This window comes from Salvelinus fontinalis, chromosome 12 (assembly GCF_029448725.1).
Source record: "Salvelinus fontinalis isolate EN_2023a chromosome 12, ASM2944872v1, whole genome shotgun sequence".
In the NCBI taxonomy this organism is placed as follows: Eukaryota; Metazoa; Chordata; class Actinopteri; order Salmoniformes; family Salmonidae; genus Salvelinus; species Salvelinus fontinalis.
The window spans coordinates 11,452,815-11,473,748 of NC_074676.1; the positions used below are offsets into that span (position 1 = coordinate 11,452,815).

General features: G+C 41.5%; 2 protein-coding genes across 2 annotated transcripts in view; one reads left to right on the plus strand and one right to left on the minus strand.

Annotated features, from left to right (window-relative positions):
• The window catches only part of e2f4 (E2F transcription factor 4), a 28,834-nt gene extending 16,323 nt beyond the window's left edge, over positions 1-12,511 (minus strand). Inside the window, exons 1-3 of the mRNA XM_055939681.1 lie at positions 11,339-12,511; positions 9,223-9,332; positions 8,845-9,006 (exon numbers count right to left, since the gene is read on the minus strand). Of these exons, the coding sequence (XP_055795656.1) occupies positions 8,845-9,006; positions 9,223-9,332; positions 11,339-11,494 (428 nt within the window). The 5' untranslated portion in view covers positions 11,495-12,511. The remainder of the gene's footprint in view (positions 1-8,844; positions 9,007-9,222; positions 9,333-11,338) is intronic.
• A 127-nt stretch (positions 12,512-12,638) lies between these two features.
• Positions 12,639-20,667, plus strand: LOC129866792 (cytochrome P450 2F2-like). The gene is made up of 9 exons (XM_055939680.1): positions 12,639-13,037; positions 14,185-14,347; positions 14,995-15,147; positions 15,293-15,453; positions 18,004-18,177; positions 18,317-18,455; positions 18,626-18,813; positions 18,934-19,075; positions 19,163-20,667. The coding sequence occupies exons 1-9, from the start codon at positions 12,876-12,878 to the stop codon at positions 19,345-19,347; spliced, it is 1,467 nt and encodes a 488-aa protein (XP_055795655.1). The 5' UTR covers positions 12,639-12,875; the 3' UTR covers positions 19,348-20,667.
• Positions 20,668-20,934: the final 267 nt, after the last annotated feature.

Here is a 20,934-nt window from a genome sequence, read left to right on the forward strand (position 1 = left end):
GCCACTTCTGCGTTGTCTTGTCTGTGTGCTTAGGGACGTTGTCCTGTCAAAAAGTGAACCTTCGCCCCAGTCTGAGGTCCTGAGCGCTCTGGAGCAGGTTTTCATCAAGGATCTCTGTACTTTGCTCCATTCATCTTTGCCTTGATCCTGACTCGTCTCCCAGTCCCTGGTGCTGAAAAACAACCCCACAACATGATGCTGCCACCACCATGCTTCACCGTAGGGATGGTGCCAGGTTTCCTCCAGACGTGACGCTTGGCATTCAGGCCAAAGAGTTCAATCTTGGTTTCATCAGACCAGAGAATTTTGTTTCTCATGGTCTGAGAGTCCTTTGGGCAAACTCCAAGCGGGCTTTCACGTGCCTTTTTACTAAGGAGTGGCTTTCGTCTGGCCACTACCATAAAGGCATGACTGGTGGAGTGCTGCAGAGATGTTGTCCTTCTGGAAGGTTCTCCCATCTCCACAGAGGAACTCTGGAGCTCTGTCAGAGTGACCATCAAGTTCTTGGTCACCTCCCTGACCAAGGCCCTTCTCCCCCGATTGCTCAGTTTGGCCAGGCAGAAAGCTCTAGGAAGAGTCTTGGTGGTTCCAAACCTCTTCCATTTAAGAATGATGGAGGCAACGGTGTTCTTGGGGACCTTCAATGCTACAGAAAATATTTGTTACCTTTCCCCAGATCTGTGCCGACACAATCCTGTCTCTGAGCTCTACGGACAATTCCTTCGACCTCATAGCTTGGTTTTTGCTGTGACATGCACGGTCAACTGTGGGACTTTATATAGACAGGTGTGTACCTTTCCAAATCATGTCCAATCAATTAAATTTACTACAGGTGGACTCCGATCAAGTTGTAGAAACATCTCAAGGATGATCAATGGAAACAGGATGCACCCGAGCTCAATTTCGAGTCTCATAGCAAAGGGTCTGAATACTTATGTAAATAAGGTATGTTTTTTATTTTTAATACAGTCACAGAAATGTCTAAAAACCTGTTTTCGCTTTGTCATTATGGGGTTGTGTGTAGATTGATGAGGGCAAAAAATGATTTGATAAATTATAGAATAAGGCTGTAACGTAACAAAACGTGAGAAAAGTGGTCTGAATACTTACCGAATGCTGTGTAATTGTTTGAAACCTGAACGTTTTAAATACATATGAGGCATGTCTTCCCTTGCTTCAAAGTAGCCTATTAGATCGCTCTTTCTACATTTCTAACGGACAGTACCAGTCAAAAGTTTGGGCACCTACTCATTCAAGGGTTTTTCCTTTACATTTGTACTATTTTCTACATTGTAGAAAAATAGTGAAGACATCAAAACTATGAAATAGTTTATGAAAATGGAATCATGTAGTAACTCATTTTTTAAAAATCAAATCAAAATATATTTTAGATTCTTCAAAGTAGCCACCCTTTGCCTTGATGACAGCTTTGGACACTTGGCATTCTCTCAACAAACTTCATGAGGTAGTCACCTGGAATGAATTTCAATTAACAGATGTGCCTTGTTAAAAGTTAATTTGTGGAATTTGTTTCCTTAATGTGTTTAAGCCAATCAGTTGTGTTGTGAAATGGTAGGGGCGGTATACAGAAGATAGCCCTATTTGGTAAAAGACCAAGTCCATATTATGGCAAGAACAGCTCAAATAAGCAAAGAGAAACAGCAGTCCATCATTACTTTAAGACATGAAGGCCAGTCAATGCGGAACAGTTCAAGAACTTTGAATGTTTCTTCAAGTGGAGTCGCAAAAACCATCAAGCGCTATGATGAAACTGGCTCTCATGAGGACCAAATTTGAGATTTTTGGTTCCAATCGACGTGTCTTTGTGAGACGCAGAATAGGTGAGCGGATGATCTCTGCATGTGTAGTTCCCACCTTGAAGCATGAAGGAGGTGTGATGGTGCTTTGCTGGTGACACTGGTCAGTGATTTATTTAGAATTCAAGGCACACTTAACCAGCATGTCTACCACAGCATTCTGCAGCGATTAGCAATCCCATCTGGTATGCGCTTAGTGGGACTATCATTTGTTTTTCAACAGGACAATGACCCAACACACCTCCAGGATGTGTAAGGGCTATTTGACCAAGAAGGAGAGTGATGGAGTGCTGCATCAGATGTTAACTTTTAACAAGGCACACCTGTTAATTGAAATGCATTCCAGGTGACTACCTCATGAAACTGGTTGAGAGAATGCCAAGAGTGTGCAAAGCTGTCAAAGGCAAAAGGTGGCTACTTTGAAGAATCTCAAATCTAAAATACACACTGCTCAAAAAAATAAAGGGAACACTTAAACAACACAATGTAACTCCAAGTCAATCACACTTCTGTGAAATCAAACTGTCCACTTAGGAAGCGACACTGATTGACAATAAATTTCACATGCTGTTGTGCAAATGGAATAGACAAAAGGTAGAAATTATAGGCAATTAGCAAGACACCCCCAATAAAGGAGTGGTTCTGCAGGTGGTGACCACAGACCACTTCTCAGTTCCTATGCTTCCTGGCTGATGTTTTGGTCACTTTTGAATGCTGGCGGTGCTTTCACTCTACTGGTAGCATGAGACGGAGTCTACAACCCACACAAGTGGCTCAGGTAGTGCAGCTCATCCAGGTTGGCACATCAATGCAAGCTGTGGCAAGAAGGTTTGCTGTGTCTGTCAGCGTAGTGTCCAGAGCATGGAGGCGCTACCAGGAGACAGGCCAGTACATCAGGAGACGTGGAGGAGGCCGTAGGAGGGCAACAACCCAGCAGCAGGACCTCTACCTCCGCCTTTGTGCAAGGAGGAGCAGGTGGAGCACTGCCAGAGCCCTGCAAAATGGCCACATTTGTGGCCTGCTGACAAATCTGATCACTACCACAAAGCAGTAGTCACCAACCTTTTGAGTCAAGATCACTTTGAGTCAAAATTCAAGCCGATATCTATCGCTCAGACTTTTTAAAATTATGACTTAAACATAAGCCTATGCAACATTAACCAATTAAAAACAGTAATGTAGCAATGAGGTTTGTGCAATAGATACTGGATATGACTGAATTCCCCTGCCAATGTTGTTCTTCTCAGACCATTTTGAAATTATATATATTTTTTTATGTATATGATCACACTGATAATCGATCATTTACTTATGAGGCACAGCTAAGTGAGCATAATAATTTGCTTCTTTTTTTGTTACTGGACTGATGGCCCGCATCTGATGGTCAGTCAAGAGGAGGGAGCAGCGGTGAGGCTGCCTCTCACCAGACTCACCGTCCCTCTGACGAGAAAAGGGGACACAGTCTTCCAGCTCATGCTTAAAACTCAAGTCGCACTGCATTATTTCTGCCTCAAGCACCAATTCATATTGTTACTCCAAAGACCAGACAAAGTTAAACATTCCTTGATATAAAAAAAATGATACATGGGCCCCCTTGAGTGGCGCAGAGGTCTAAGGCACTGCATCGCTAGCTGTGTCTATACAAATCCTGGTTCGATTCCAGATCCTGGAGCTGCTGTGTCGCAGCTGGCCGCGACCGGGAGACCCATGAGACGGCGCACAATTGGCCCAGCGTCAACCGGGTTAGGGGAGTGTTTGGCCAGGGGGGCTTAACTTGTCTCATCGCGCTCTAGCGACCCATTCTGGCGCGCCTGCAGGCTGACTTCAGGTCATCAGTTGAACAGCGTTTCCACCGACACATTGGTGCGTGCGGCTGGGTTCCGGGTTAAGCAAGTGGGTGTTAAGAAGCGTGGTTTGGCGGGTTATGTTTCGGAGGACTCATGACTAAACATTCGCCTCTCCCGAGCCCATTGGGGAGTTGGAGCAATGAGACAAGATCATAATATCACAATTGGGGGAAATATCAAAATAAATGTCCAGTTGTTTTTAATAAATATTATATATATATATATATAGACCCCAGAAACCTGCTCCTTTTACTCTCTGTTCCGGACATCCTAGACGACCAATTCTCATAGCTTTTAGCTGTACCCTTATCCTACTCCTCTTCTGTTCCTCTGGGGATGTAGAGGTGAATCCAGGCCCGGCAGTGCCTAGCTCCACTCCTATTCCCCAGGCGCTCTCTTTTGATGACTTCTGTAACCGTAATAGGCTTGGTTTCATGCATGTTAACATTAGAAGCCTCCTCCCTAAGTTTGTTTTATTCACTGCCAACCCGGATGTCCTAGACGTGTCTGAATCCTGGCTTAGGAAGACCACCAAAAACTCTGAAATCTCCATCCCTAACTACAACATTTTCAGACAAGATAGAACGGCCAAAGTGGGCGGTGTTGCAATCTACTACAGAGATAGCCTGCAGAGTTCTGTCCTACTATCCAGGTCTGTACCCAAACAATTTGAAATTCTACTTTTAAAACCCACCTCTCTAAAAACAAGTCTCTCACCGTTGCACCTGGTATAGACCACCCTCTGCCCCCAGCTGTGCTCTGGACACCATATGTGAACTGATTGCCCCCCATCCATCTTCAGAGCTCGTGCTGCTAGGTGACCTAAACTGGAACATGCTTAACACCCCAGTCATCCTACAATCTAAGCTGGATGCCCTCAATCTCACACAAATTATCAATGAACCTACCAGGTACCACCCCAAAGCCGTAAACACGGGCACCCTCATAGATATCATCCTAACCAACTTGCCCTCTAAATACACCTCTGCTGTTTTCAACCAAGATCTCAGCGATCACTGCCTCATTGCCTGCATCCGTAATGGGTCAGCGGTCAAACGACCTCCACTCATCACTGTCAAACGCTCCCTGAAACACTTCAGCGAGCAGGCCTTTCAAATTGACCTGGCCCGGGTATCCGGGAAGGATATTGACCTCATCCCGTCAGTAGAGGATGCCTGTTTTTTTTTGTTTTTTTAAATGGCTTCCTCACCATCTTAAATAAGCATGCCCCATTCAAGAAATTTAGAACCAGGAACAGATATAGCGCTTGGTTCTCTCCAGACCTGACTACCCTTAACCAACACAAAAACATCCTGTGGCGTTCTGCATTAGCAACAAACAGACCCCGTGACATGCAACTTTTCAGGGAAGTTAGAAACCAATATACACAGGCAGTTAGAAAAGCCAAGGCTAGCTTTTTCAAGCAGAAATGTGCTTCTTGCAACACAAACTCAAAAAAGTTCTGGGACACCGTAAAGTCCATGGAGAATAAGAACACCTCCTCCCAGCTGCCCACTGCACTGAGGATAGGAAACTCTGTCACAACAGATAAATCCACTATAATTGAGAATTTCAATAAGCATTTTTCTACGGCTGGCCATGCTTTCCACCTGGGCTACCCCTACCCCAGTCAACAGCACTGCACCCCCCACAGCAACTCGCCCAAGCCTTCCCCAATTCTCCTTCTCCCAAATCTAGTCAGCTGATGTTCTGAAAGAGCTGCAAAATCTGGACCTATACAAATCAGCCGGGCTAGACAATCTGGACCCTTTCTTTCTAAAATTATCTGCCCGAAATTGTTGCAACCCCTATTACTAGCCTGTTCAACCTCTCTTTCGTGTCATCTGAGATTCCCAAAGATTGGAAAGCAGCTGCGGTCATCCCTCTCTTCAAAGGGGGGGACACTCTTGACCCAAACTGCTACAGACATATCTATCCTACCCTGCCTTTCTAAGGTCTTCGAAAGCCAAGTCAACAAACAGATTACCGACCATTTCGAATCCCACCGCACCTTCTCCGCTATGCAATCTGGTTTCAGAGCTGGTCATGGGTGCACCTAAGCCACCCTCAAGGTCCTAAACGATATCTTAACCGCCATCGATAAGAAACAATACTGTGCAGCCGTATTGATTGACCTGGCCAAGGCTTTCGACACTGTCAATCACCACATCCTCATCGGCAGACTCGATAGCCTTGGTTTCTCAAATGATTGCCTCGCCTGGTTCTCCAACTACTTCTCTGATAGAGTTCAGTGTGTCAAATTGGAGGGCCTGTTGTCCGGGCCTCTGGCAGTCTCTATGGGGGTGCCACAGGGTTCAATTCTTGGGCCGACTCTCTTCTCTGTATACATCAATGATGTCGCTCTTGCTGCTGGTGAGGCTCTGATCCACTTCTACGCAGACGACACCATTCTGTATACTTCTGGCCCTTCTTTGGACACTTAACAACCGTCCAGACGAGCTTCAATGCCATACAACTCTCCTTCCGTGGCCTCCAGCTGCTCTTAAATACAAGTAAAACTAAATGCATGCTCTTATCTCCCTCACTAGCTTTAAGCACCAGCTGTCAGAGCAGCTCACAGATTACTGCACCTGTACATAGCCCATCTATAATTTAACCCAAACAATTACCCCTTCCCCTACTGTTTTTATTTATTTATTTTGCTCCTTTACACCCCATTATTTCTATTTTGCACATTATTCCACTGTAAATCCACCATTCCAGTGTTTTACTTGCTATATTGTATTTACTTGGCCACCATGGCCTTTTTTTGCCTTTACCTCCCTTATCTCACCTCATTTGCTCACATTGTATATAGACTTATTTTTCTACTGTATTATTGACTGTATGTTTGTTTTACTCCATGTGTAACTCTGTGTTGTTGTATGTGTCGAACTGCTTTGCTTTATCTTGGCCAGGTCGCAATTGTAAATGAGAACTTGTTCTCAACTTGCCTACCTGGTTAAATAAAGGTGAAAAACATATATATTTTATACATTTTATTTATGATATCTTCACGGGGAGAGGGTGCCACCCCAGATTTTCAAACAGAGCTCGTAATGCCAGGTTCTTATGTATATATATTTTTTTAAGATTCAAAAAGACACAACCCGCTAATAACAACAATAATAACAACACAAGCTTATCGGAACACTTTGCTATACTCATTCATTGCCGCTGCAGTGCTGATGTAGCGTGTGGAAGTAGGAAGAATGTACATTTCATGGCTTATAAAAAGGTGTTAAGAAAGTGTTGACATTTCTGAATAACAATTTAAACAAAAACAGCAGCTCTTTGCTGTATTATTTGAGTCTCTCTCTAGTCATGGTTTTAAGAGTTTTGAAATCTCACAGTATCAAAATTGCTGTCCTTGAGGCTTCTTTTTACAGTCTATGGCTCGAGGAAACTGTGCAGACATGGTGATCTGAGCTAACTGATTGGCCAGCGGTAGGCCTATAGGTACACTTCACTTGCTCTCTGGCCGGAGTTCTACCTTCAGATACATGAAATGGTTTAAAATGGGAACACTTTGCCTTGCCAGTACTAGGGCTGCTGAATCAAGTGCTACCACCAACAACGCACAAAAAAAACAATAGGAACACAAGGCTTTATCGGTTTTTACAGAAATGTTTGGTAATCGACTAGGAATGCCTTGGAGATAGACTGGTTGGTGACCACTGACCTAAAGCATTTTAAGGTGCAGTGCACCTTAACTTCTTTGGGACTGGGGGGCAATATTGAGTAGCGTGGATGAATAAGGTGCCCAGAGTAAACTGCCTGCTACTCAGGCCCAGTTGCTAATATATGCATATTATTAGTAGATTTGGATAGAAAACACTCTGAAGTTTTTAAAACTGTTTGAATGATGTCTGTGAGTATAACAGAACTCATATGGCAGGCAAAAACCAGAGAAAAAAATCCAACCAGGAAGTGGGAAATCTGAGGTTTGTAGTTTTTCAAGTCATTGCCTATCGAACATAGTGTCTATGGGGTCAATTTGCACTTCCTACGGCTTCCACTAGATGTCAACAGTCTTTAGAACCTTGTTTGATGCTTCTACTGTGAAGGGGGGGGGTGAGAGCTGAATGAGTCAGAGGTCTGCCAAAGTGGGATGAGCTGGTCACGCACGTGAGAGCGACCTGTGTTCCATTGCATTTCTACAGACAAAGGAATTCTCCGGTTGGAACATTATTGAAGATTTATGATAAAAACATCCTAAAGATTGATTCTATACTTCGTTTGACATGTTTCTACGAACTGTAATATGACTTTCCGTCTGAAATTTCGCCTGGACCTGCCCTCGCGTCGTGAGTTTGGATTGTGTACTAAACACGCGAACAAAAAGGAGGTATTTGGACATAAATGGACTTTATCGAACAAATCAAACAGGATTCCTGGGAGTGCATTCTGATGAAGATCAAAAGTAAGTGAATATTTATAATGCCATTTCTGACTTTGTTGACTGCACAACATGGTGGATATCTGTATGCTCGTTTTGTTGTTTGAGCACTGTACTCAGATTATTGCATGGTGTGCTTTTTCGGTAAAGCTTTTTTGAAATCTGACACAGCGGTTGCATTAAGGAGAAGTTTATCTTTAATCCTATGTATAACACTTGTATCAATGTTTATTATGAGTATTTCTGTAAATTGATGTGGCTCTGCAAAATCACTGGATGTTTTGGAAGCAAAACATTACTGAACGTAACGCGCCAATGTAAACTAAGGTTTTTGGATATAAATATGAACTTTATCGAACAAAACATACATGCATTGTGTAACATGAAGTCCTATGAGTGTCATCTGATGAAGATCAAAGGTTAGTGATTAATTTTATCTCTATTTCTGCTTTTTGTGACTCCTCTCTTTGGCTGGAAAAATTCCTGTGTTTTTCTGTGACTAGGTGCTGACCTAACAATCATTTGGTGTGCTTTTGTCGTAAAGCCTTTTTTAAATTTGAGACTTTGGCTGGATTCACAACAAGTGTAGCTTTAATTTGGTGTATTGCATGCGTGATTTCATGAAAGTTAAATTTTTTATAGTAATTTATTTGAATTTGGCACTCTGCCTTTTCACTGGATGTTGGCCATGTGGGATGCTTACATCACACATATCCCAGAGAGGTTAACCCATTTACTAAGCTTTGTGACAACTAGATAGAGGGATTGTAGTAAAGGATATGGGCTATTCTGTGAGTCGTCTGTAACGTTCTTGATGCTCTGCTGGACCCAGACCCTCTGCTGATCCAACTCGTGTTCCCTCTTGTCCAGATCATCCAGCTCTGCCTTCAGATCAATGAGCTTATCGGCTATCTCCCGTGTGTTACAGCCAGGACCAACACCCCTGGGGACAGGAAACATAGGTATCACAAAGAGATAACACACACAAAGACAACAGTCAAGAACTAGGCATAGGTAGGAACGCAGACAACTTCTTATCTGAGGTTACTTACATAACAGACAGCTTAAACACACTGATATCTTCAAGGGGAGAGGGTGCCACCCAAGATTTACTAACAGAGCTCGTAATGCCATGTTCTTCTGCATGTCCTTGACTTACTTCCACTGAATACTGTTCTTGGACTTCTTCTCGATCAATCCGATGCCTTCGAGCACATTGGTAATGTCGTAGATGCGGCGCTTCTGTCTTACAGCTAAGGTGTCTGCTGCCTGTGGGAGAGAAAGAGCAGTCAATGTTATTCCTACATCAGTGTATAGAGCAATTTGGGTGTCCATTGACCAATTCCACAGTGAGAAACAAATGGCTTTATACATAGTAGATTCTATAACTATCAAGGGAGCTTCACTATTCTTGAGCTGCAAAGTCACAAATAGTGGAGTGTCCTTTCATGCTTGTGTTCAACAAGCACTTACAGAAATAAACATATGGCTAGTGCTGATAACTATGATGGGTCACTCATTGCTGCTAGGGATGACATCTATTCCGTTGTGGTCGGTCACACCCAGCCTAAACTAAACAACACAACACCTCCAGGGACCTACCCTAGATAAAGAGCACGGTGTTGTCAGCATAATTGAAACTAAATTAATGGCGACTTGCGGTTTGATTTCTCTTCAACATAAAAGTCTGTGTGTGTATTACTGAGTGTGAAACCGGATCGTGGTTTCAGAACCCAAATAACAGGTTGCTGGCTGACCAAATCCAGTTCATAACAATGTGCAGCCTTGCTTACTTAATTGAGTCTGCAGGGGGCAGAATAGAACAAGTAAGCTGGTTAGCCAACTTTTACATGTGTTTTGTGAACAACATCAGCAACAATAGTGGAATGGTAGTTCGCCTTCAAAATAAAAGTCCCCAATTGAAACGGATAAAAAGTGTGGATTCATGCCACAATTGGACTCGATAATGCAACAAAAAAAATGGTTGGAACGCTATATAAAAATGGAACAATAGACAATTTGTAAAATGTATGTTGAAATCACAATGGGTTTATTAAATTCCAGAATTGCATTGAGGGGGGTGGCAGGTAGCCTAATGGTTGGAGCGTTGGGCCAGTAACAAAGGTTGCTGGATCAAATCCCCGAGCTGACAAGGTAAAAAATCTGTTGTTCTGCCCCTGAAAAGGGCAGTTAACCCACTGTTCCCCGGTAGGCCGTCAATGTAAATAAGAATGTATTCTTAACTGACTTGCCTAGTTAAATAAAGGTCCAATTTAAAAAGATGAAAAATATTGCATTGTACAGCCATACCCATGGATCTTGGGTCCTTGACACCCACAGATTCCAATTCTAAAAAGAGTGTCACACAAATATTAGTGTCGTAGCTCTTATCGTGGGACTTTAACTGTGGGAAATCAACTTAGTATTTAGACTATTGTGCGTATTGGACATTCATATTGCAATGTACAGCCTATGGATCTTGGGTCCATGAAATGGGGTATCAGCCTACCTTATGGTTCATGGACCCAAGATCCATAGGTAAGGCTATACATTGCAATATGAATGTTCAAAACACATAGGTTGACTGCTGAGCTTAATATTGTAGTGGTTTCAGAGTCCTGTACCATTTAATGGACCCAAGATCAATATGTAAGGCTGTACATTGCAATATGAATGTCCAATACACACAATAGACTGAATTGTGAGGCGATTTCTCTCAGTTAAAGTCCCGCAATAAGAGCTACGACGTGGATGCCACTAAGTAGGCTGACACAATTTCATGAACCTAAGAGCCATAGGTAAGGCTGTACATTGCAATATAAGTATGTCCCAATGCAATTCTGAAGTCTAACGCATCCAGTGTGATATAAATTCTTTTTTTTTTATTCTTTTTTTTTTATTACTTATGGCCTTTAATTGAATTTATATCACAGTACAGCATTCCAACTTTGTTTAGCATTATCTAGTTAAATTGTGGCATGACTCCACTATTTGTATCCGTTTGCATCAGTTTCGATTGGGACTTTTATTTTGAGGCGAACTGCATTATTGTTGCTGACGCTACTGTTGTTCACAACACACGTCCAACTTTTCGTAAGTTCAGAAGAAGGGCTAGGTAGCTAAAACAAGCTTTGAACTATTCAATGACCTCGTTAGACATAAATAGAATAAACACTTGACACAACGTATCACTGGTGAGCTGGCAACTAGCAATGATAGCCACACAAGGTAAATTGACATCCGCGTGTCAACAACAAAGAGTGAAGCATGCTTACTGCTTTCAGATCTAGAACTCCATCCTTGGCCTCTTGTAGCAAAGTTACAAATTTTGTTGTAAGCAATCCTAGACTCTTCTCGTGTCGACTTGGGGTTTGAGGTTGAAGCGAATCTCCCATAGCTCCAAGTTCGGTTCTTCCCGACTCCAGTTCCATCTGATTACGAAGTCTTGTTCAGATCCGTAGCTAGCTGCCTCCCCGTTTAGTCCCGAACTCACTTGCTAGCCAATGCAAACGTTAGCTAGCTTCAGCAGGAAGCCTCTATCACACGCCGTGTTTTGTTTGACTATATAAAGTGGCAGGAGGTAGGAGGAGAATCCAATATAGTCCAGACTCTTGACCTATTAATCGAGAACAGGCCTACAAAATATTTAAATGAGCATAAAGTCAGAAGCCGTTGCACACGCGAGGTATGCTGGGATGGTTTGGTTTAATTGGTTAGTGAAACTGAAGCCAAGGGGCTGTCTGCAAAATATGAGCTACTTTGAAAAACTACCCTGTAAAATGTAATCGATGTACTTGACAAGAAAGTCATCTGTTGCTATTAAAACATTTAGCAATATTTAACATTACCTGATCACATCTGATAAATGAGACCATAGTTCTACGCCTTTATGCTCAAATATTGATGCATTGTACAACGGGCAGGTCCGCATTCCAGCCGGTGTCTATTCCACTCTGTTCCATCAAACTGCACAATCCACTGTCTAATCACATCAGCCCAGACAGACAATTTATAAACTTGATCTCCACAGAAAAATGCATCTAGAAATTATCTCCAATTTCTTTTAGACTAGGAGTCGCGATAATATGTTGTGTGGTCCTCCCACTATGACTCGGGAAAACATGCGGATAATTAAGCTAATAAATGATGATTAACTTCACAGGGTGGTGAAAGTGCACGGTGATCTTGATGCTCCTTTCAAATGAATATCGAGGGTCTTATTCTGGTGACATGATGATCGATGCTTTACTGCCGTTTGACAAAGAAAACTATTATCGCTTTTATCCATAATAATCCCATAATGTAGACTAGCCTACCAGCACAGTTAACCTGTACTGTATCTGCAAACTGTTGGCTAGAGCGCACGTGCCAAGACCAGAGTAGGCACATTTGCTATTCAACACAACCGTTTTTGTAACACAACTATCGGTAGAGTTGAAAATGCCATGGAAACAGGTTGAACTTTAGATTTGTATTCGGTACACGAACATTTCAGCGAAAAAGTAAATGTTGTGTGTATTACGTCATCACGCACTTATTTTTACTGGTGGGAAAACGTGTATATTTTAGAATATTCGCATGAAAATATGTCGCCAATTGGATGGAAACATAGCTAGTGACAAGGACAAGTGTGATATTTAGAGTCGTCTATACAACACAACTAGTTTTTAGTGAAAATGTATGTTTAGACTTTGGACGCCTACGCGCATCCGTGTACGCACATGTCTGCCTCCGTGTACGCGCATGTCTATAGCTTTGGAGAAAAGGAGAGCAGAGTGCAGTCACTGCTGTGGTTGGAACTGAACAATAAGTATGTTGGGCTCATTCGTTCTGCTGTGGATATGCATTTGCCTCCTCTTCTTCTTCTTGAAGGTTAATAGACCCCCAAACTTTCCTCCTGGTCCACAACCCATTCCAATATTTGGGAATCTGCTGCATCTGAGCTTGGGGAATCCTATGAAAGACTTGGAGAAGGTAAGCCTAGTATAAAACTCTATTATGCTATTTTAACTCTCCTGAAGAATCAATAAGCATTACTTGGATGTGTCAGGTTAAATTACTAATTCATTTTTGCAATATGAACATAACATCTATTAAATAATTGTATCAAAGCAACCTTTGTACGTATGTCTATAATTGCGTAATAAGTGGTTCTCTGTATGCTGTTTATGTTTCCTGTAATCTTAAATCCATACTTTGATGGCCTTGGTATGACAGAGAACTGATTTTCTAATCACAGTTTTACTCAATTCAACAATTTCATTGACAAAATAGCCTTTAAAGGTGCAACTTCAACACTATGCAACTTTAATATTCTTAAAGGATTAGTTCACTTTTTTTAAACCAAATCTACATTTTTTATGTAAATGGCATGACTTTTTTTACAGTTATTTAATTTATTTTATTTGACCTTTATTTTACTAGGCAAGTCAGTTAAGAACAAATTATTATTTACAATGACGGCCTACCGGGGAACAGTGGGTTAACTGCCTTGTTCAGGGGCAGAAAGACAGATTTTTACCTTGTCAGCTCGGGGATTCGATCCAGCAACCTTTCGGTTACTGATCCAACGCTCTAACCACTAGGTTACCTGCTGCCCCAAAGGGCCTCTAGAAGAGTCCAGAGACTTTTTTTTTGCGATTTCACTTCCACATTGCTCGTTCTGCAGTATGGGAGTTATGGAAAACATAAACAAAGGCTCCAAAACCATCCAAATACGTCCTTTTAGAAATGACAAACCTCTCAGTATAGTGATGAAGGTCTTTAGATGTGGTACACATGAAATTGTGTAATTCCGAACTTTATCAATTTTCACGACTTGAGCGGTTTCCCCCTACCAGCTGTGCTGCCCTGGTTACACGGAGAAGCAGCTAAGTTGCACAAATGGAATATAACTTTACGGATAATGTTTGGAATTACACAGTTCATGTTTTCCTGTAGCTCCCATACTGCAGAATGAGCAATGATGAAAGTTTATTGGGGTTGGGGATAGTTTCTCAAAACCAAATGAAATTACTAAAAAAAGTGTCTGGACCATTCCATAACATGCCATTTACATAAAAAAAAATAAGATTTGGTTTAAAAATAGTGAACAAATCCTTTAATATGTCCCATTCCGTAGTTGGCGAAGCGCTATGGGAATGTTTTCAGTCTTTATATTGGTGGAAGGCCAGCTGTGATTCTCAATGGGCTTGAATCTATGAAGGAGGCCCTGGTTACCAGGGCTGCAGATTTTGCAGGACGACCCCAAGACCTTATGGTCAACCACGTCACAGAAGGAAAAGGTAATATTATCAAAAAATACAGTACAGGACATAATCAATATCAACAAGAAAACATTTGAATCTATTACTATGATAGATGATGATCTATTACATTCCCCTTTTTTGCCCTTAAGAACATAACTATAGGCCTCCCGGGTGGAGCAGTGGTCTAGGCCACTGCATCGCAGCGCTAGCTGTGCCACCAGAGATTCTGGGTTCGCGCCCAGGCTCTGTCGCAGCCGGCCGCGACCGGGAGGTCCGTGGGGCGATGCACAATTGGCCTAGCGTCGTCCGGGTTAGGGAGGGTTTGGCCGGTAGGGATATCCTTGATCCCATCGCGCACCAGCGACTCCTGTGGCGGGCCGGGCGCAGTGCGCGCTAGCCAAGGTCTCCAGGTGCACAGTGTTTCCTCCGACACATTGGTGCGGCTGGCTTCCGGGTTGGATGCGCGCTGTGTTAAGAAGCAGTGCGGCTAGGTTGGGTTGTGTTTCGGAGGGCTCATGGCTTTCGACCTTACAGAGTTGTAGAGATGAGACAAGATAGTAATTACTAACAATTGGATACCACGAAATTGGGGAGAAAAAGGGGGTAAAAAAATAAAATAAAACATAACTATAATTTGATTGATATGTCAAAAAATACTTACCTATTGTAATAAACTATCCCAGGTGTCATTCTTGTGGACTATGGCTCCAGCTGGAAAGAGCATCGTCGCTTCGCCCTAATGACCCTGAAAAACTTTGGTCTGGGGAAGCAGTCCATGGAGGAGAGGATTCTGGGGGAGATATCACACATCATTGCACCCTTGGCGAAAAGCGTTGGTATGAAAGTGGAACAAATAAAATTGTGTTTTGTTTTGTAGGAACATAGCCATTTAACAGATGTCCTTATACAGATTATCGTCTTGTTCAACGTTAAAGAGAACAAAGTATCTCTTATCAAAATAATACTGTTATTTTTCCACAGGAACATCAATGAACCCACAGGTTCTCTTCCATAATGCTGCATCCAATATCATCTGCCTTGTCCTCTTTGGGTCGCGTTATGACTATAACGATGAGTTTCTTAAGACCTTCGTGAAGCTCTACACTGAGAACGCAAAGATCGCCAATGGACCCTGGGCTATGGTATTATACATAATTACAGCTTTTTGGTAACTGTATACTTACAGTGTACAATGTTAATAACATTGCTTCCTGTGAATCACACCTTTTGGTTTGAAAGCAGATATGGATGGTAGATCATAACGCAGGTTTCTTCTATTGACCCAGGTTTATCAAAAAATGTCTCAACAAAAAAAATCACATTTTTACCATTCGACAGATTTTTATTTTGTCTAACTTTATTTATTGCAACAAATGATGATGGAAATTGTGTTTTTCTAATAATTGATTGCCAAATCATTTTGAAGGGAACACGGGGCACGTGCCGCTGTCACCGCATAACTAAAGCTCCACTCCACATTTCATTCTAAAAGCCTACACCGTGCGAAATCAATGTTTTCAACTATACAAATAACTTTTCTTTCAATAATGTCTCAATTGCTTCGCCTTGCTTTTCTGGTTGGCTGGCAAGATTCACCATCCAATTATTTCAGATCTACAGGAGTGCAAGTTTCACCATGGCACGGACCGTGGCATAACGTTGGCACATGAGAATTATTATACATACTGGCTTTCATGGGCTAACTGAGACATGAAATAGATAGGTGGGAGGTCTTACGGGCTATTGGCAATTTATTAATGTGCAATTTGCCTAACTGGGTAATGGAACTTCAAGCACTATATTTGTATTAGTTACTGTGTGTGTGTGTGTGTGTATGTACAGATGAAGTTGGAAGTTTACATACACTTAGGTTGGTGTCATTAAAACTAGTTTTTCAACCACTCCACAAATTTCTTGTTAACAAATTATAGTTTTGTCAAGTCGGTTAGCACATCTACTTTGTGCATGACAAAAGTCATTTTTCCAACAATTGTTTACAGACAGATCATTTCACTTATAATTCACTGTATCGCAATTCCAGTGGGTCAGAAGTTTACATACACTAAGTTGACTGTGCCTTTAAACAGCTTGGAACATTCCAGAAAATGATGTCATGGCTTTAGAAGCTTCTGATAGGCTAATTGACATCATTTGAGTCAATTGGAGATGTACCTGTGGATGTATTTCAAGGCCTACCTTCAGACTCAGTGCCTCTTTGCTTGACATCATGGGAAAATCAAAAGAAATCAGCCAAGACCTCAGAATAAAAATTGTAGACCTCCACAAGTCTGGTTCATCCTTGGGAGAAATTTCCAAATGCCTGAAGGTACCACGTTAGTCTGTACAAACAAAAGTATGCAAGTATAAACACCATAGAACCACGCAGCCGTCATACCGCTCAGGAAGGAGACGCGTTCTGTCTCCTAGAGATTAAGGTACTTTGATGCGAAAATTGCAAATCAATCCCAGAACAACAGCAAAGGACTTTGTGAAGATGCTGGAAGAAACAGGTACAAAAGTATCTATATCCACAGTAAAACGAGTAATATATCAACATGACCTGAAAGGCCCCTCAGCAAGGAAGAAGCAACTGCTCCTAAACCGCCATAAAAAAAGCCAGACTACAGTTCACATGGGGACAAAGATCATACTTTTTGGAGAAATGTCCTCTGGTCTGATGAAACAAAAATAGAACTGTTTGGCCATAATGAACATTGTTATGTCTGGAGGGAAAAGGGGGAGGCTTGCAAGTCGAAGAACACCATCCCAACTGTGAAGCATGGAGGTGGCAGCATCATGTTGTGGGGGTCCTTTGCTGCAGGAGGGACTGGTGCACTTCACAAAATAGATGGCATCATGAGGAATTAATATTATGTGGATATATTGAAGCAACATATCAAGGCATCAGTCAGGAAGTTAAAGCTTGGTCGCAAATGGGTCTTCCAAATGGACAATGACCCCAAGCATACTTCCAAAGTTGTGGCAAAATGGCTTAAGGACAACAAAGTCAAGGTATTGGAGTGGCCATCACAAAGCCCTGACCTCAATCCCATAGACAATTTGTGGGCAGAACTGAAAAAGCGTGCACGAGTAATTAGGCCTACAAACCTGACTCCATTACACCAGCTCTGTCAGGAGGAATGAGCCAAAATTCACCCAACATATTGTGGGAAGCTTGAGGAAGGCTACCCGAAACGTTTGACCCAAGTTAAACAATGTAAAGGCAATGCTACCAAATACTAATTGAGTGTATGTAAACTTCTGACCCACTGGGAATGTGATGAAAGAAATAAAAGCTGAAATAAATCATTCTCTCTACTATTATTCTGACATTTCACATTCTTAAAATAAAGTGGTGATCCTAACTGACCTAAAACGAGATTTTTACTGGTATTAAATGTCAGGAATTGTGAAAAACTGAGTTGAAATGTGTTTGGCTAAGAATATGTATGTATGTATGTATTTTAATTGTAAAAAAAAAAAAAAAAATTGCGACGTCATTGCGTCCAGCTGTTTTCATTGACACAAGATAGTTAAATGGAAACGCACCCTAGCAGGCAATTGTCACATCCATTTTTTTATGCACACGTACTAAATGTCGACAAAAAAAAATCACTGGAAAAGTTAATGGAAGCATGGTTAATGGTTGGTGCAATAGTAGTTCTGACTCATTACTTGGTCTTTCTCCACAGCTTTACGACACAGTGCCCATGATCCGATACCTTCCCTTGCCATTCCAGAAGGCCTTTCAAAATGCTATTTGTTGCAAACAGATGTCTCTTGGACTCGTCACTCAGCATAAGGAAACCAGGATTCCTGGTGCGCCAAGGGACTTCATTGACTGCTACCTGGATGAACTAGACAAAGTGTGTTCATTTTGTTTATGGGAGGTTAAGTGCTTATATAAGAGGGTTTGACCACATCATCTATCATTATGACTAGGTTGTACAGTGCCTTCAAAATCATCACAGTTTTCGTCTGACACTGCTGTACTCTCCCCACCAGAGAGGAGATGATGGATCTTCTTTTTCAGAGGCCCAACTCATAATGTACGTCCTGGACTTGCACTTTGCTGGAACAGACACCACCTCCAACACACTGCTCACTGCTTTCCTCTACCTCATGACCCATCCAGAGATTCAGGGTCTGTTTGCTTTATCTTCTAATGCTGACATTCAGAAAGTGTCTTTCTACTAATACAGTTGTAGTAGTTGTAGATTATTCCTCAAAAAAAAGGTGTCAAGCAATTTTGATTAGCACTTTTGACTTAAGTCCTTTTTTTTAATACAAAATCCTTCCCTTTGGTCTTCTCAGAGAGGTGTCAGCAGGAAATTGACACGGTTCTGGAGGGGAAAGAACACGCATCTTTTGACGACAGACACAGGATGCCTTACACTCAGGCAGTGACCCACGAGAGTCAGCGCATCGCTAGTACTGTCCCCCTCAGTGTGTTTCATAGCACCACCAGAGACACTGAGGTGATGGGCTACAGTATCCCGAAGGTGAGAAGCAGCAGTACATCTAAAATGTATTGTCTTCTCATTTCAAAATCTCTAACATAATGTTCCTTATTTCTTGTCCACTTGGATATCTCATCCTCTCTCTCCATGTCTTACTTGCAGGGCACTTTGATCATTCCAAACCTCACCTCTGTGCTGTCTGAAGAGGGTCAGTGGAAGTTCCCCCATGAGTTCAACCCCTTAAACTTCCTGAACGAGCAGGGCGAGTTTGAGAAGCCTGAGGCCTTCATGCCGTTCTCTGCAGGTGAGGGATAGAGCAAAACAAAGTGCATCACTGATGTTGTTGAGATCATAATACATAAAGAGCTCATACCGTTTGTTGTTGTTGCAGGGCCGCGAATGTGTCTTGGAGAAGGACTCGCTCGCATGGAGCTCTTCTTGATCATGGTCACTCTGCTGCGACGCTTCAAGTTTGTCTGGCCTGAGGATGCAGGGGAACCTGACTACACCCCTGTGTTTGGTGTAACCCTGTCCCCCAAACCCTACAGACTGGGTGTAAGACTGAGAGGGAACTAGTTAGGAGGAAGCTATTCTAGACAGAGATCAAATAGGATTGGTGTAATATAATATGTAATATTGTAATTATTCTACTTAATTCAACTATCTATATGTATTTGTGCTTAACACATTTTTGTTTTTAATTTGTCACAATTTGCTAATGTGAATATGTAATATAGGACTCATTACACACACCATTGATGGGGGGATCTCTGATGTTAGTGTTCACTCTCTACATAAACAATATCGGTGATGAGATAAGAAAGCGTCAAATTCATTTATATGCTGATGACACTGTCATGTACTCTATCGCTTCAACGGCTGACCAGCCATTATCACTATTGGAGACAGATTTTAAAATATTACAAGGGTCTTTTATACAGCTGAAACTTGTTTTAAATGCAAAGAAAACACATTTTATGATTTTTAATAGGTTCAAAAAGTTGTTTGAAAATACACTTGCACTTACGAGCTTAGATGGTTCCTAAATTAATAGGGTCTCTGCATATAAATACTTAGGGATATGGTTGGATGATAAACTGTCTTTTAAAATGCATATTGACGAACTTTGTAAACGGCTAAAAATCAAGCTAGGCTTCCTCTATAGAAACAGGACATGTTTGTCCTCTACAAATAGAAGACAAATTGTGCAAGCTACTTTTATGTCTGTTATAGATTATGGGGATATTATCAAAATGCATGCTACAGCATCAACACTTAAATCGCTGGATGCTACTTATCATTGCGCACTTAGGTTTATTACGGGTGTTAGCTACAGAACTCACCACTGTGTTTTATATCAAAATGTGGGTTGGACTTTGCTGTCCATGAGACGAGAACAACATGCACATAGTGTTTGTCTATAAAGCACTTCTGAATAAACTACCTTCTTATCATCACTCATCAATATTAGAATTAAAATTCCTAAAACCAGGTCTCAAGCATGGATTACACTTGAGGCCCATGCGATTTCCACAGAGTTGGGTATGGCTGCCTTTTCCTGTTACGCTCCTTGTCTATGGAATAGCCTGCAGACTAAACTTAAACTTGAGACTCTTGTCCCCCTTGCCCATTTTAAACGTTTCTTAGAGGATTTTATTTTTGTATTGCTTGTAACTGTTTCAGGTAATGCAAGTTCTTGTTCTGTTTGGGGAATAACCTATGTGTAAATGTAATAATCTGCTACTGTATTTTTTTTGGTGTTATCTGTAATCGTTTTGTTTGTCTTGTGTAATACAACTTGCCTAGTTAAAAGTACCTAGTTGCCTAGTTAAAAGTACAAAGTACAACTTGCCTAGTTAAATCAAGGTAAAATAAAAATTATTAAACTTGCTGTTACACATACAGTTAAAGTCGGCAGTTTACATACACCTTAGCCAAGTACATTTAAACTCAGTTTTTCACAATTCCTGACATTTAATCCTAGTAAAAATGCACTGTCTTAGGTCAGTTAGGATCACTTTATTTTAAGAATGTGAAATGTCGGAATAATAGTAGAGAGAATGATTTATTTCAGCTTTTATTTCTATCATCACATTCAGAAGATTACATACACTCAATTAGTATTTGGTAGCATTGCCTTTAAATTGTTTAACTTGGGTCAAA